Source organism: Tarenaya hassleriana, unplaced genomic scaffold (genome assembly GCF_000463585.1).
Source record: "Tarenaya hassleriana unplaced genomic scaffold, ASM46358v1 Cleome3, whole genome shotgun sequence".
In the NCBI taxonomy this organism is placed as follows: domain Eukaryota; kingdom Viridiplantae; phylum Streptophyta; class Magnoliopsida; order Brassicales; family Cleomaceae; genus Tarenaya; species Tarenaya hassleriana.
The window spans coordinates 340,209-354,550 of NW_010966177.1; the positions used below are offsets into that span (position 1 = coordinate 340,209).

Below are 14,342 nucleotides of genomic sequence, written 5' to 3' on the forward strand. Positions count from 1 at the left end.
ATCGAATCCGAACCGAACAAATAGAGTAATTCATACCGATTGGATTCAATTTGGATTTGGCTATTTCATATTTTTTAGAAATCATAAACAAATGATTATTAAATTTTAATCAATTTAGTTCGATTCGATTTGGAGTTCCGTTATTTTAGATTCTACGAATTCATTATCAATTGTTAATTCGGTCCGATTTAGTTAATAAAAAATAATTGAATTGAATGTTCATCTCTAATTATAACAAAGAATAAAGAATAAAATATTTTAATGGGTTATTTGGTTTAATTGGATTAATTCATTTAACCCGTAAAATATGTTTAATCCAAAAGAATAATCCAAATACAAATATAATTGGGTTGACTCGGGTTAACCCATCTAATCCAATCCAATTCCAATTTGATATATATAGACACACCATATAACAAATCCATTTGAAGTTTTGTAAGCTTAGGATAATTTGTGGCCGTTTGGAGTGAATCAATTAACCTAAACTCCACTAAACAAGGAAGACAAATCTACGTTAATTATGATTGTATTTTATTTAATATACTTATTATTTATACTGATAATTGCTCAAACAAAAACATTCCTCATCTCCTTTGCTCAAAAACAAAATTTCTATTACATTCTTTACAAGATAGAAATGTTAACAAACAATCCATAAAACAAGTTTTTTTTTTTCAAATCTTCCATCAAATTCAATCAATTTTTCGAATAATTAATATGATACTCATCGAATAATTTAAGTATTATTTTAGATAATTTTAAAAGTTTGGTGTTTTCTTTAGGTTTAATTTTGTCAAAGTTAAAAGTTGTGTTTTTTTCCCAATATTTGATAAATTAATTAATCTATAATTTACTCGAACCCCCTTGCTCAAAAAACCACGTCTGTGGAGATTGCATTTCATTCCTCCAGCACGATTTCCCCACACGACATCTTCTCCTTCACCGTCTCCGGCCATCGGTGAGCTGTGGCTTTTCCCTCTCCTCGTCTTCTTCGAAGATCTCGCTTTTTCTTCACCGGGTTCGCCGAATTCGATCCCTTCTTCGAGTCTTAACGTTCCCTTTTCGTGTGATTGGGCGCCTCTGATCTCGATTCTAGCTTCTGAGCGGCTCCACCAGATCGACCCACGAGGAACACGGACGAAGTGATATTGAATTTGGACCTGCAGATCATCACGAAGAAGCTTCGGGTTCTCAATCTAAACATCTGCGGAATCGGAGCCTGGAGACGGTACTAGATCATCGTCTTCCCCATTTCATCCTTTTCCGCTTCTGTGAATATTTTGTGGCAGAATTCAAGCGTCTTTGTTTATAAGGATAGATTACGAGTTTCTAGCTCTTACAATGGAGAACGATGATTTTTGGGGTTACACTTATGCAAATGGAGATGAATCATTGGCATGTTACTCATGTCAACATATATCCAATGATGAATGCCTAAATGTTCTTGGACACAAAGATGGCTAATTTACTAAGGTTTCGAACAGACACCTTGTTTGTAAAATTACACATACATTTTCCTACATGTTAGCTGCCTTGTGATGTTTGGTCTTATTTACAGTTGAATTCTCCCCCGGCTTGTTTTTTCCACGGGGAGGGACACTAGTTACTGCCTGTGACGGTTTGGTTGATGTCTTTTTATTGGTGCTTTGCTACAGCGATGGAGGTCAAACCTAAAAGGAGGACTGTTACTGAGAATGGAGAGACAGGAGAAGATTTAGTTCTTGCAACCATGATTGGAAATGGCGATGACATAGGCCCTCTTGTTAGGCATGCTTTTGAGATGGGGCGGCCTGAGCCTCTTGTTCACCAGCTCAAACATGTTGTGAGAAAGAAGGAAGTTGAAATCGAGGAGCTTTGCAAGACCCACTACGAGGAATTCATTGTTGCAGTCGATGAGCTCCGTGGTGTGCTAGTTGATGCCGAAGAGCTTAAAAGTGACCTTGCAAGTGATAACTTTCGGCTGCAGGAAGTGGGCAGTGGTTTGTTGGTCAAATTGGAAGAGCTTCTCGAATCTTATGCCATCAAGAAGAATGTAACTGTAGCTCTCAAAATGTCAAAGATCTGTGTTCAAGCTCTGGATCTGTGCCTTAAGTGTAACAATTACGTGTCCGAAGGCCAGTTTTACGCTGCACTAAAGACCCTTGATCTGATTGAGAGGAACTACCTTCAGATTATCCCGGTTAAGATTCTGAAGTTGGTAATAGAGAAGAGAATCCCAGTGATCAAGTCACATATCGAGAAGAAGGCCTGCAGCCAATTTAACGAATGGTTGGTTCACATTAGAAGTTCTGCCAAGGATATTGGTCAGACTGCTATTGGCCTCACCTCTTCAGCTCGCCAGAGGGAAGAAGAAATGCTGGAACGTCAGAGAAAAGCCGAGGAACAAAACATGGTGGGGTTTGGAGAGTTAGCATACACTTTAGATGTCGAAGATTCGGAACAAGATTCTGTATTGAAGTTTGATCTGACGCCTCTTTATCGAGCATATCACATCCACACTGTACTAGGAATCCCGGAGCGATTCCGTGACTACTACTATAAGAATCGGCAATTGCAGCTAAACTCAGATCTGCAAATTTCTGCAGCTCAGCCATTTGTGGAATCATATCAAACATACCTAGCACAGATTGCAGGCTATTTTATCGTGGAAGACCGGGTGGTTAGGACAGCAGGTGGGTTCTTGTCTTCTGACCAACTTGACACTATGTGGGAAACAGCTGTTTCGAAAATTGTATCAGTGTTGGAGGACCAGTTTTGCGGCATGGATTCACCAACACATCTACTTTTGGTGAAAGATTATGTCACTCTCCTTAGTACAACCCTTAGACAGTATGGTTATGAAGTGGGTCCTATTCTTGATGCCCTTGACAAAAGCCGAGACAAATACCACGAGCTTCTTCTCGAAGAATGTAGGCAGCAGATCGTTACCGCTATCTCGAATGACACTTATCAGCAAATGGTAATAAAGAAGGAAGCAGACTACGAAAACAATGTCTTGTCATTTGATCTTCAGACATCGGATATAATGCCGGCTTTCACATACATTGCACCATTCTCCTCTATGGTACCCGATGTTTGCCGCATCATAAGATCATTTGTCAAGGGATCTGTTGATTACTTGTCCTACGGGTTACACACCAACTTCTTCAATGTTGTGAAGAAGTATCTAGACAAGATCTTAATCGACGTCTTGAATGAAGTTATACTCGACACTGTTAGTAACAATGCGATTGGTGTATCTCAAGCTATGCAGATTGCAGCAAATATAGCTTTCCTCGAAAAGGGTTGCGATTATTTTCTCCGGCATGCAGCTCAACTATGCGGGATCCCAAGCAGATCTGTTGCAAAGCCTCGAGCCAGTTTGGCAGCCAAGGTGGTCCTGAAAACATCGAGAGATGCAGCATATCTCGCTTTATTGAATGTTGTCAACACCAAACTGGATGAGTTCATGAGCCTTACGGAAAACGTCAACTGGACAACTGAGGAAATCCCACAGGGTCCACACGAATACATGAACGAGGTTATTATTTACCTCGAGACCGTAATGTCAACGGCACAACAAATCCTTCCAATGGATGCTTTATACAAAGTTGGAGTCGGGGCTCTTGAGCATATATCCAACTCCATTGTTTCGGCATTTCTCAGCGACAGTGTCAAGAGATTCAATGCTAACGCAGTCTCGGCTATCAACTATGACCTGAAAGTGGTAGAAACCTTTGCGGATGAGCGGTACCACTCAACCGAGCTGAGCGAGATCTACAAGGACGGGAGCTTTAGAAGCTATCTGATTGAAGCTAGGCAACTGGTGAATCTGTTGTCGAGCAGCCAGCCCGAGAATTTCATGAACCCCGTGATTAGGGAGAGGAACTACAACACGCTGGATTACAAGAAGGTGGCTACGATCTGTGAGAAGTTCAAGGACTCTCCTGATGGGATTTTCGGTAGCCTTTCGAGCAGAAACACGAAGCAGACTGGCCGAAAAAAATCGATGGACATTCTCAAGAAGCGGCTCAAGGACTTCAACTGATGCTTCCAACTCTAGGACTGACATTTCCCCTCGTCTTAAGCTTTTGCGTTCCCTGATTTGATTTCCGCTGTTTCTGTTTGATCTTCCGTTCATTGCCTTCGTTTCCGTTCTTTTCCTTCTTCTTCGTGGATCAGAAGCCCGACTTGTGTCCTTTGCCCATTTCATTACATGTTATAAATGACTAAACTTGTGATGCTAGAAGAGAAGAATGGCTGATGATGATCTCAATTGATTGTCTTGAAATGTGAATGGATTTGTAAACTCTTCTTTTTGTGATTACGTAGACAGGCATATGATAATGGGTCGACACAACTATTTCAATAGTACAGAAATCCGCCCGAAACTATGATCAAGAAAATTTGTTTTTTAACTGCATAGAGGACCACATCAACATCGCCTTAATCCCAATTTTATTTGGGGTCGGCCGGATGAATTCTTCGTTTTCACTCATTTCGATTTGAAGTTAAATCTTATGAAATTCGTAATAATTTCAAATCATTCTTAATTAGTGTACCCTTCCCTATTATCTCCACCTCGTTCCTTTATTATCCACTTTTCTAACCGCAACATCTACACCCCTCCATTGTATATATCCAAACCATCTTACATGCAATGAATTCAACTGCATAAAGGGCCATCCAAGGAAAAAAAAACAGATCTAGAAATCCACCTTCGACGAACTTTGCCAATATGGGTCTATCAACTTATAGATAGTATCATTAGCAGCTGACCACAAAACTGAGAGTAATGCATCATATTGAAAATTCCAACCAATTCAGAAAGCAATCTGAACCGATTTCTAACCGTGACAAAGTTTGCTTCACGATTTACCCTAAACAAACTGATGGGCCAACAAAATCGGGATTACAAACTCGAAAAAAACATGCTTTCGAAGACCACTCTACCACATATCTTGCTAGTCTACCGAGTTGGGATGGACCTGCTCTAATTGCTGGTTCCACACTGTTTACATTGAGTTCCAGTGGATGATAATTTAAGGGTTTTGGTCACTCAATTGTCCGTTAGCACAACAAATGCAATGAAACTCTGAAACTCAAAGACTGGTAATAAAAATAAAAAAAAACCAACATGTCTTCGAACTACGACGATATCAAAAATCGTATAATCTCACAATGCTACAAGAACTATAAAACCCCAAGCGAAATCCGTACCAGTCTACAACTTGCCGAATCTTGGGAGCAAACCCAAGAGATAAATAAACCAGGAGAACCCAATTCTGCAACACGAATCAAAACCCACTGACAATCCAAATGACGCAAGAGGAATAGGAAAGCGAAGATTACCTCCGCTTCGGTGACAGTCTCGAGCAGTCTCCGCCAAACGAGACACGTCCCGTGGCTGAAGAACAGAGGAACTCGCAGTGGTAGCCGCCGACGAGAGATTCCGAGCAATTTGGCGGGTTTTTCTAACGTGCCTTGGGAGAGAAAAGGTCGACGAGGAAGAAGAGCTGAAACCTAAGGTATGGATCGCGCGCGAGAAGACGAAACACTGGCTCGGTGCTGCTGCATATTTGATCACAAGCAAAGCTCTTGTTTCCATGGCGAAAAAACTATCATTCGATTTAGGGCGGGTAAACTTGACAAATACCCGCATCAATTTTTGATATACCTTACTATAAAGATTTAATTAAAGTCGAGTCAAAACCCTTAATGAAAAAGGTGTGTCAACATAAAACATGTGTAAAATAACTGAGGAAGATGATGATGATTATGAAGTATAATAGGGCGTAACGGAAGACGAAAGAAGAGATATCCAAAAAACCAAAAAATAATAAAAATAAAAACAAAATAATATAATAAAAACAAAATAATAAAAATATTATATTTTAACAAAAAAATACAAATCAATGTGTAAAAAAAATAGAAACAAAGTTTATTTTTTCTGACATATTGAAAAAAAAAGTGAATATAATAACAAAATAAAAAAAAATAGATTTGGTTATTATAAAACAAAACAAGTTATTTTATGGCTTGGTTACGATTTTTACGTGGGTACTATGCAATTATCTTAATGCTTAATTACAACTTTTGAATTTTATAAAAATGTAAAAAAATCGTTAATTTTAACAACATTTCGTCGGTAGATGATAAATATCTTCTAATTAACTAAGAAATGTGATTTACAAAACATTTTGTTTCAAAACTATAATATCTTTAAGTTATTGTTCAAATAACAAGTAAATGTGTGTTATACATTTACTTATGCTAAAAAATAAACTTAACAAAATGTGATAAATATTTAATATTGGATTTGTGATCAAATATTTTTATGTTTTTGAAATTATTCATCGTCTCTCAATGAAATCTCATCAAATTAACGAATTTTTTTTACACTTTCATGAAAATTAAAAAGTCGTAAAAATAAGTTAAGATAATTGTATCGTAGTCACATTAGAGTCGTACACAAATCTCAAAAAAGTTATTTTGTATTATAATAAGACAAACGCCGTATTTTTTGTTATTATCTATATACATGTGTGATATGTCACGTTGAGATAAAGTAGTTGAAAATAAAAATTAATATGTTAGAAAAAGAATAAAATGATTATAAGATAAAAAAAACCTTTTTATAATTAGTTTATGACTTTAAAATGATTATTTTACAATTAAATAAAGACTTATTTATGATTTTATATTTTTGTAAAATGTAAAAAAATATTTATTTTTAATTAGATTTCGTCGGAAATGATGAATATTTTTTAATTAATTAAAAAACATAATCTAAAAAAAATATTTTGTTTTAAAATTATAATTTTGCAAGTTATGATTCAAAAAACATTTAAAAATATGTAAATGTATATTATAAATTTAGTTATATTTAAATACAAATTCAAAATATATGACAAATGTTTAACATCGGATTAGTGATGAAAGATTTTTATGTTTTCGAAGATATTCATCACATTTCGATTAAATCTCGTCAAAATTAACTATTTTTTACGTTTTCAAAAAAAATATAAAGTCGTAAATAAATTTTAGATTAGTCAAAAAATAATCGCTTTAAATTCGTAAACAAGTTACAAAAAAAATATTTTGTTCTATAATAAAAAATGTCGATCTTATTTCAATGTATCAAAAAATATATTTTATTGTATTTAATTTGTTTTAATATAATTTTAATATAATTTTTTGTACGTGCTTTTATTTGGAAAAGAAGAATAAGTTAGTCTGTATGACCGAACCATACTGGTTCTGAGTCGAAAAAATAAGTTATTTTTTTTATTCGATCCGTCTAAAATTTCTAAATGATATTGATTTTTTAAAAAAAAAATCGAATTTTCTAAAATCGAATTGAAATGAATCCAAATTTAAAAAAAATCCGAAAACCCAAATTTAAAAAAAAATTAATTTTTTAATAAAAACCAAAAAAAAAACTTAATCGAACCAAATATAATATAATAACCAATTAGTACCAATTTTTATAAAAAACGAAAGAATTAAACCAAACTATTCTCAACTCAAACTCGAATCGAATACCAAAATACCCGCTTCTGAGTGGGTTGGAAACTTGGAAAAATTGTCAAATTTAGGAAAACACCTTGAAAAAAAAAAAGATTCCTCCAAGATATGGTTAAGGATGACGCAAGTGCTTCGTATTAGAATAACACTACATTTAAAATATAATTAAAATAAATAAAGATAATAACGATCATTTTAGTTTAATTCAAACGACTATTACATTTCCAAAATGATAATAGAAATATATTTATACGAAAATATTGTTGGGTGAAAATATCGTTTTGTAAACGTTGTTTGGGGTGTGGCCATTTTATGCCGTAAAAAGGTGAAATAAATCAACAGAAAATTGAGGAATTGATAATTTTTCATGACATCATATGATTAGAACAAAAGAAATGTGAGAATTTAAACTTATAATGATTAAAACTATGACATGTTACGAACGCATTCTCTAATTCTTTTCCGTGAACAAAAGCTACAAAAACAAAAAAAAAAGGATAAAAAGTGAGGGTAAAGCTTAAGGATCAGTAGCATTTCTCTTCTCTGAAGCCACACTGTTGCAATGCTGAAGCTGAGGAGCCACTGAGAGGCTCCTTTGGATCTCCATGGACGATGATGAAGCCGGATGGTTTGTGCCACCAATACCCTCTTCCCCCACCCCTGCCGCTTGCACGCTCTTTGCGGGGGATGGCTCGGGTGGTTCACAGCTTCCACCGTGATGGCTTGTTCCTTCTCTCGGAGTACCTGTGTTCATGCACCATCATCATCCATGAACAAAAAGGCGTTATTGAGTTTCAGGAAGACGGCACTTTCAAAGAACTACAATTTTTCCGAGAAACTAGAAACCACCGTTGGATAATGGCTCAACCAGCCAAAAGATATATCACATCGGCTGTTGAAGGAGCCCACCTGAAACCCTAAATCCTAAACCTCTATATACTAAAACCTACACCATAAATCATCACAGCTGTCGAAGGAGCAAACCCTAACCCTTAACCCTATACTAGGTCCAAAGTAAGAACCTTAACAAAACTAACAAAAAAAACAGCAGGGAAGAGGAAAATTTTCCAGATAGAGCACGATAAATTTACCCGTATTAGCAGATGGAATTGCTGATGAAGCTGCAGCTCCTCTCTTCATCTTTGGCTGTGATTTTTCACAAACCCGTTCAAGCATTTTATTAGCCAAATTCAACTAATTATGCAAGAGATGGAAAAACAAAACAAAAAACAAAGTGCAGGATGGTTTTGGCCCACACCTTGGCATTTTCTTCCATATATTTCACGGCCTGAGAGATGCTTGGACAATGGCCATGGAACAGTGTGTAAGCCCAGAGAAGAAGCTTCCTTGGGATGCTTACATCGACAACTTCCACTCCTTCCATGCCTGGAAGTATTTGTCCTCCAGTTACTAAATGAGGTGGTACCAAATAGAGGTTGACACCAGAAGGAAGCGTCATCACGGAGGTTTCCCGGAAGAAATTGTAACAACTTCTAAGTAAAGAATTGGCAATGTCCATATTCTCGTCTGAAGCTTTCTTGGAGATTATTATGTTCTTGATCTTGGACAAAAGTGGGCGCCATTTTGACTCGAGCATTAGTGACTGTGTGGAATCCTCAAATGAACAACTCCACAATTCTTCTGGCTGAATGTCTACACAAAGTATCCGTCTATTTTCCAGAAAACCATATGATGGGTTTATTGCTTGAGTTTCTGCTGGGGATATGTGCTGTAAGGGAGAGATCGAAGCCAAGCTTATTATCAGGGATCGGCACCAAGCAAGAGAAGCATGCCTTCCAACTTTAGCAGAGCTGCTATGTGACAACTTTGGGTTCTTGAAACGCTTTCGGAACTTTTCATTTATTGTTTCCAGGGTCTCAACCTTGTTATTTAGCACAAGAGATACAATATATCGGTGGAGATATCTGCCAAAGGGTGATTGTCTATCAGGAAGTGAAAAGCAAATGAGCAACCTTAAATAAATATAATTCATGGGTCAAAAACAGGCCGATTACCCGTTTAAGCTGCTCTCGGACATTTCCGGACCTCTTGTTTCAGGCAAATTGCAAATCTCTGGCCATATGCTTCCTTGTTCTAGAAACAATGAAAATATCTTCTCCAACTGACTGTCAGGGTGGGATTTGGATCCAGCAGACTCACCTTGACTCATCGAGGAAACCAGTGTATTGATGTATCTTCCTATCGCAACTGGTACAAGATCTTCAATGCATAACGAGAACTGAGTTCAAATTTGTAAGGATTACATTAGCAAATAGCAAAGAAACTGATGACAAATAAATGCAACTCATGATGACATAAGCGCCTAAAAAGAATAAAACATTGGGATTAGGAACATTAACAAATCGCCGGTCTGCTCTCTTGATGTACTACGTATCGAAGAAGGCTGATACACAATTGAAATGATATGATTTTACCTGATGGTGCAAAATTTCATTCCATATGCACAATTGACCAGGCTTTGGATTTTCACCACCAATATCATTTAGTAGATCTAACGATTTAAATCATTTCACCTCATGATACAAAATTCCACTTCTTAGACAAAGTTGTGTACTAAGGGGAAATTCCTCACCCTCTTATCCGATCGAAGAGAATTGTACGCACGCTCTAATGTGCTGATGTCTCCAGTTTCTTCCAGTAGTTTCAAATAGAACAATAAGTACTTGCGGATGCAAGTAATGAATTTCCGTGAGCTTTCTGGGAGGTTAACTTCAAGAGCCTTCTTGTTCCCCGCCAAACCCAGAGTTTTGCGCCTGACAGGTAGTAGAAGGAAAACATGTTACATGAAACAATTTTCAACAATCCTAAATCTGTTTGGTTAGTCCTGAGTAAGAGGATCAATCTTCCTAATCCCTAAAACCCGCACCACCTAAGAAAGCACACGTAGATTGATGTTTGTAAATATTCATGGCAGGATTAGTAACTACCAAATCCAGTTTAACCTTACTAAATTTTTGAAGATCGTTATAGTCTTCAAAGGGTAGATATCAGCATTGTTCCAAAAAAATCTTTCCGCTTTACCATTACTTTACTTTAAAACCCTACAGAAAAGTAAGAATGTGAGCCCACCTTCCTTTTTTCACCATGCCATCAATCTCCCACATGTTGATGGTAAAACTTGAACGAGATGACTTGAAACAAAAAGAAAGCTCTTCTTTTGCTCTCTGCAGATCACTACTGCCTCCCCTTTTGTACAGCCCATGGGCAAGCATGTACCTTGCCTTGTGAAAATGTTTAAGATCCCCCTCTACGCAGATTCCTAAGGCAGAGAGGCTATCGTTGTAAAGCATATGCCACACCCCTTCCATCTGAATTGACCCCTCTCTTTTTTTAGCATTACTTGCTTCTAGGTTCCTATCTTGAGCTTCTTCCGACACATGAGAAGTACCAGAAGTCATTGTACCAATGATCGTCATTGCGGTATCCTTTATAGATCCATCAAAGCAATAAGAAGCGAGAACCTAAAAGATTGAAAAGAAAATAAACATCTCGTCCATTATGAACTACAAAAATAGAAGAGCAAACCAAATAATAGTGGATTTTTTTTTAAATGCAATTGAAGTTACACAAAGAACACTTTCTTTTCGAACTACCAAGCTGTAACTAAAAGGTCAACAAAGAGAATTAAAGATCCCTAACAAATGAGAAAGAGAGAGAGTGGAGGAGGGCCAGGAGACAACAAACCTTTAAGGCTTCTATGTTTTGTTTTCCACAAGCATTTAGAAGCTTCAGGCGAGAGGCATGCATTCTATACACAGGGTCCACCGCTGATGGATTCAAGGCCATAGCTTTGTCATACCATGATAATGAGACCTCATATGATTCACCAAGCTTTTCATTGAGTTTCCCCAAGTAGAATGCATGTGACCAATCTTGCCTGCAGATAACCATGTTAAAAAAGAGTGTAACTATGAATGAATATATCAAAGTAAACATCCTTCAATAAGACTGTACCTATGTGAAAAGGCTTTCTTGAAGTGTTTCATTGAGTTCTCACAAAATGTTGCCCAATTTGCATCCTTGGAGGGTAAAACAGACAGCTGGTCATAAAAGGGCACAACACTCTGAAGGCTGTCATAGTATACCAATGCCAGCAGCTCATGTATCTCAGCCTAGAACAGAAGAATGTTGCACAAATGTTAACAATCATGAATTGATATACTTGTAATAAAGTGTATGAATTATGAAAAAAGAATCCAATGCTCTCTCAACAATCCAGTCTCAATCAAAACCCTAGATTTATTCAGTCACTCCACTAACTTAAGCACCCGTTCTGTAATCTTAGATATTTATAATCAAACATATTACTTGTCTGTTTAGCTGGTCAATGCAATCTATATTAGATATCATCAAAAGACTGGTAGCTGATTTAAGCTACAGATGTATTGGCATGGCAAAGCATGAATATAAAACAAGGCTTCAGTCTGGAATAGATTCAAGTCTTCCCTCCCATGCTTATGCCCCATACTTTCCTCGGAGCTACTCCTGAGATCCATGGAGTATAATTCTATCCGATGACCAGTGGTAAAAGGTAACAGTTGTCACGTATACTTGACAATTTTAACCTTTTCCTCAAATTTGAATTATTTCAAGGGCTGTCAATTTCAGATTATATATAATTTTGACTTTTCATGTTTTATTTTTTCAAATTCTTTTCCTTTTATCCAGTACCATCTAAAGGCATGGTAATAAGGTGAAATCGCATCAAAATGAACAAGGGTGACAAATGAAACCTGCTGATCAGGTGTCTTTGCCAAGGCTAGACTCATTAACAAACAACGTCTGCTTCTTCTTCTACTTGTTTCAACCCTTTGGGACAGAGCAGCATTCTTCCTCCATGCTGTAACATTTATGTGCTTACTCCCGTCATTTAGCAACAAGTCTACTTCCTGCCTTAGTTAAAACCAAAAGACAAATGTAAGCAAAGATCAAGACACCAGAAGAATGAACTTTCTACTGAGTTAAAATAGCATCACAGAAGAGAACAAAAAAATAACTCGCCTCGTCATAAATATTGGCAAGCTTTTCCCAGCTCTCAAACCGTAGAGGGTTATAGAGTAGATCATATTTGATGAGAATTGCGTTCTGCTGGACAAATTCTTCTCCTTCTTTGGTGAGCACAAAACCAGGCCATTTATCGCTAGCACTTATTTCCTCTGACTGAGCTAAGAAATAATACAAGTTTCGGTAGACATCCATATATGAGCCAGAGCTGGAATCAAATCAATACAGCATTCTTGTCATTCCAGCATAACAAATACCAAAAAGTTCATTATCTATCCATTTAGTAGTAGCCCAAAATACACCTTTTGAATTTCCCTATTCTTGTTCATCCAAATCATTCCTAATGACTCGTTCCCAAGTAAGTCTAGGCCTACCCCTTCCTTGTTTCTTCACTTCTATCCTTATACTCTCTAATTTTCTAACCGGAGGATATGACGCAAAATCGAAATGAGTGGAAAAGAAGAATTCATGCATCCAACCCCAAATAAACTTGGGATTAAGGCGATGTTGATGTTGTTCAACAAGAGCAAAATTATCAAGTTTGTTACTTCTACATTTGTTTTTCATGAAAATCCAAACACATGGCAATTTATATTCTAAAACCTAGAATATCCTTGTCATCATGGCGAGATTATCTATGCCAAGGATTAAGCTAAGACACTTACAATCTGGAAGCTTTTTTCAGGCAGAAGAAAACCTTACAAAACAAGTATGGTATACCTTCGCAGCAATGTTGCCCTGTACTGTTTGAGACTTCCCCCAGGAAGAATTAATTTAGTCATGATTCCTCGGAAACCTTCAGATCCAGCGTCATCTGAGAGCTTGTCTTCACATAACTTAGGGTCATCTAGGAACTTGTCTATCACATTGCCAACTAGGATATCGTCAGGTGGCTGTTGAAAATGTTTCCTTATTGCTCGCAAGACTCTCCGGAGTTTGACCAGTCCAGTTCTCTGAGACAAGAAAAGGATATGTTGGAGGTTCGCCAGAAGATCTTTAAAACATAGGACACAAGTATTTAACCCAGCTTGAGAGACATTCTTGAGTACTTAAATCTTGTTTGTCAAAAACTGAGACAAGTAAGGCAAGCTTCAGGACAGAAAATTTGATGTGTTGGACTTGGAATATGGAAATAGGACAAGAACTAAATTGCAAGAAGTTTATTGATACAAATTTTAGGCTGCTATGCAACGGAAAATTTCATTTGGAACAGGATCTTGTAAAGACAATTTAACCAGTACCAACTGCCCCAAACAAAACCCTTTTGTGACTACGCACAGATACATGCACCAAATACAAGATATCTAAAAGGAAGGACTCAAATCTATAGCATCCTATGCAGAATCCTAACCCCACATTACAAGTACTGGTAAGTAAGGAGAGCAAACTTACAGAAGAAGCCTTGGCATACGGCAGTACATATTGAAAAACATCAGCACATTGTTCCTTGGTTTGATAATCTCCACGACTACTGTTTTTGTGCACGGCAAGTTCGTCTTCGTATGAGGTATCAACTCTAAGATTCAGACCGTACAAGCAGAAAAAGCATTGATCTAAAGCATTATCAATTAACAACTCAAGTTCCTCCTTCTCTTCTTCCGAAAGTTCTTTCCCATTTTCTGGAATCTGTTTGCTTTCTTGTTCTAGCTGTTCTCCGTTCCTATCAATTTTCCCTTCAGAATCATCCTCCCTAATAGATGCAGCCTCGTCCTCTTCATTTTTCTCACTATCTATCTCCATCACCAGTGATTTTGATTCAGTTTCAGATAATTTGTCATGTAAGGCAGAATCATTTCCAAGCCCATCGGAAG

The 14,342-nt window shown here is 37.0% G+C and overlaps 2 protein-coding genes across 3 annotated transcripts in view; one reads left to right on the plus strand and one right to left on the minus strand.

The window, feature by feature from the left end:
* The first annotated feature begins 870 nt into the window (after positions 1 to 870).
* Positions 871 to 4,291, plus strand: LOC104818579 (exocyst complex component SEC15A). 2 transcript variants are annotated; one of them, XM_010548210.1, is made up of 3 exons: positions 875 to 958; positions 1,097 to 1,228; positions 1,656 to 4,291. In XM_010548210.1, the coding sequence occupies exon 3, from the start codon at positions 1,658 to 1,660 to the stop codon at positions 4,025 to 4,027; it is 2,370 nt and encodes a 789-aa protein (XP_010546512.1). In that variant the 5' UTR covers positions 875 to 958; positions 1,097 to 1,228; positions 1,656 to 1,657; the 3' UTR covers positions 4,028 to 4,291. The 2 variants fall into 2 exon arrangements, with proteins under 2 accessions (XP_010546511.1, XP_010546512.1); XM_010548209.2 differs by having other exon boundaries at positions 871 to 1,228.
* A 3,573-nt stretch (positions 4,292 to 7,864) lies between these two features.
* Positions 7,865 to 14,342, minus strand: part of LOC104818581 — an 11,281-nt gene continuing 4,803 nt past the window's right edge. Inside the window, exons 9-20 of the mRNA XM_010548211.2 lie at positions 13,924 to 14,342; positions 13,252 to 13,484; positions 12,529 to 12,739; positions 12,261 to 12,416; positions 11,482 to 11,639; positions 11,212 to 11,404; positions 10,597 to 10,988; positions 10,100 to 10,280; positions 9,522 to 9,745; positions 8,765 to 9,431; positions 8,598 to 8,652; positions 7,865 to 8,250 (exon numbers count right to left, since the gene is read on the minus strand). Of these exons, the coding sequence (XP_010546513.1) occupies positions 8,024 to 8,250; positions 8,598 to 8,652; positions 8,765 to 9,431; positions 9,522 to 9,745; positions 10,100 to 10,280; positions 10,597 to 10,988; positions 11,212 to 11,404; positions 11,482 to 11,639; positions 12,261 to 12,416; positions 12,529 to 12,739; positions 13,252 to 13,484; positions 13,924 to 14,342 (3,116 nt within the window). The 3' untranslated portion in view covers positions 7,865 to 8,023. The remainder of the gene's footprint in view (positions 8,251 to 8,597; positions 8,653 to 8,764; positions 9,432 to 9,521; positions 9,746 to 10,099; positions 10,281 to 10,596; positions 10,989 to 11,211; positions 11,405 to 11,481; positions 11,640 to 12,260; positions 12,417 to 12,528; positions 12,740 to 13,251; positions 13,485 to 13,923) is intronic.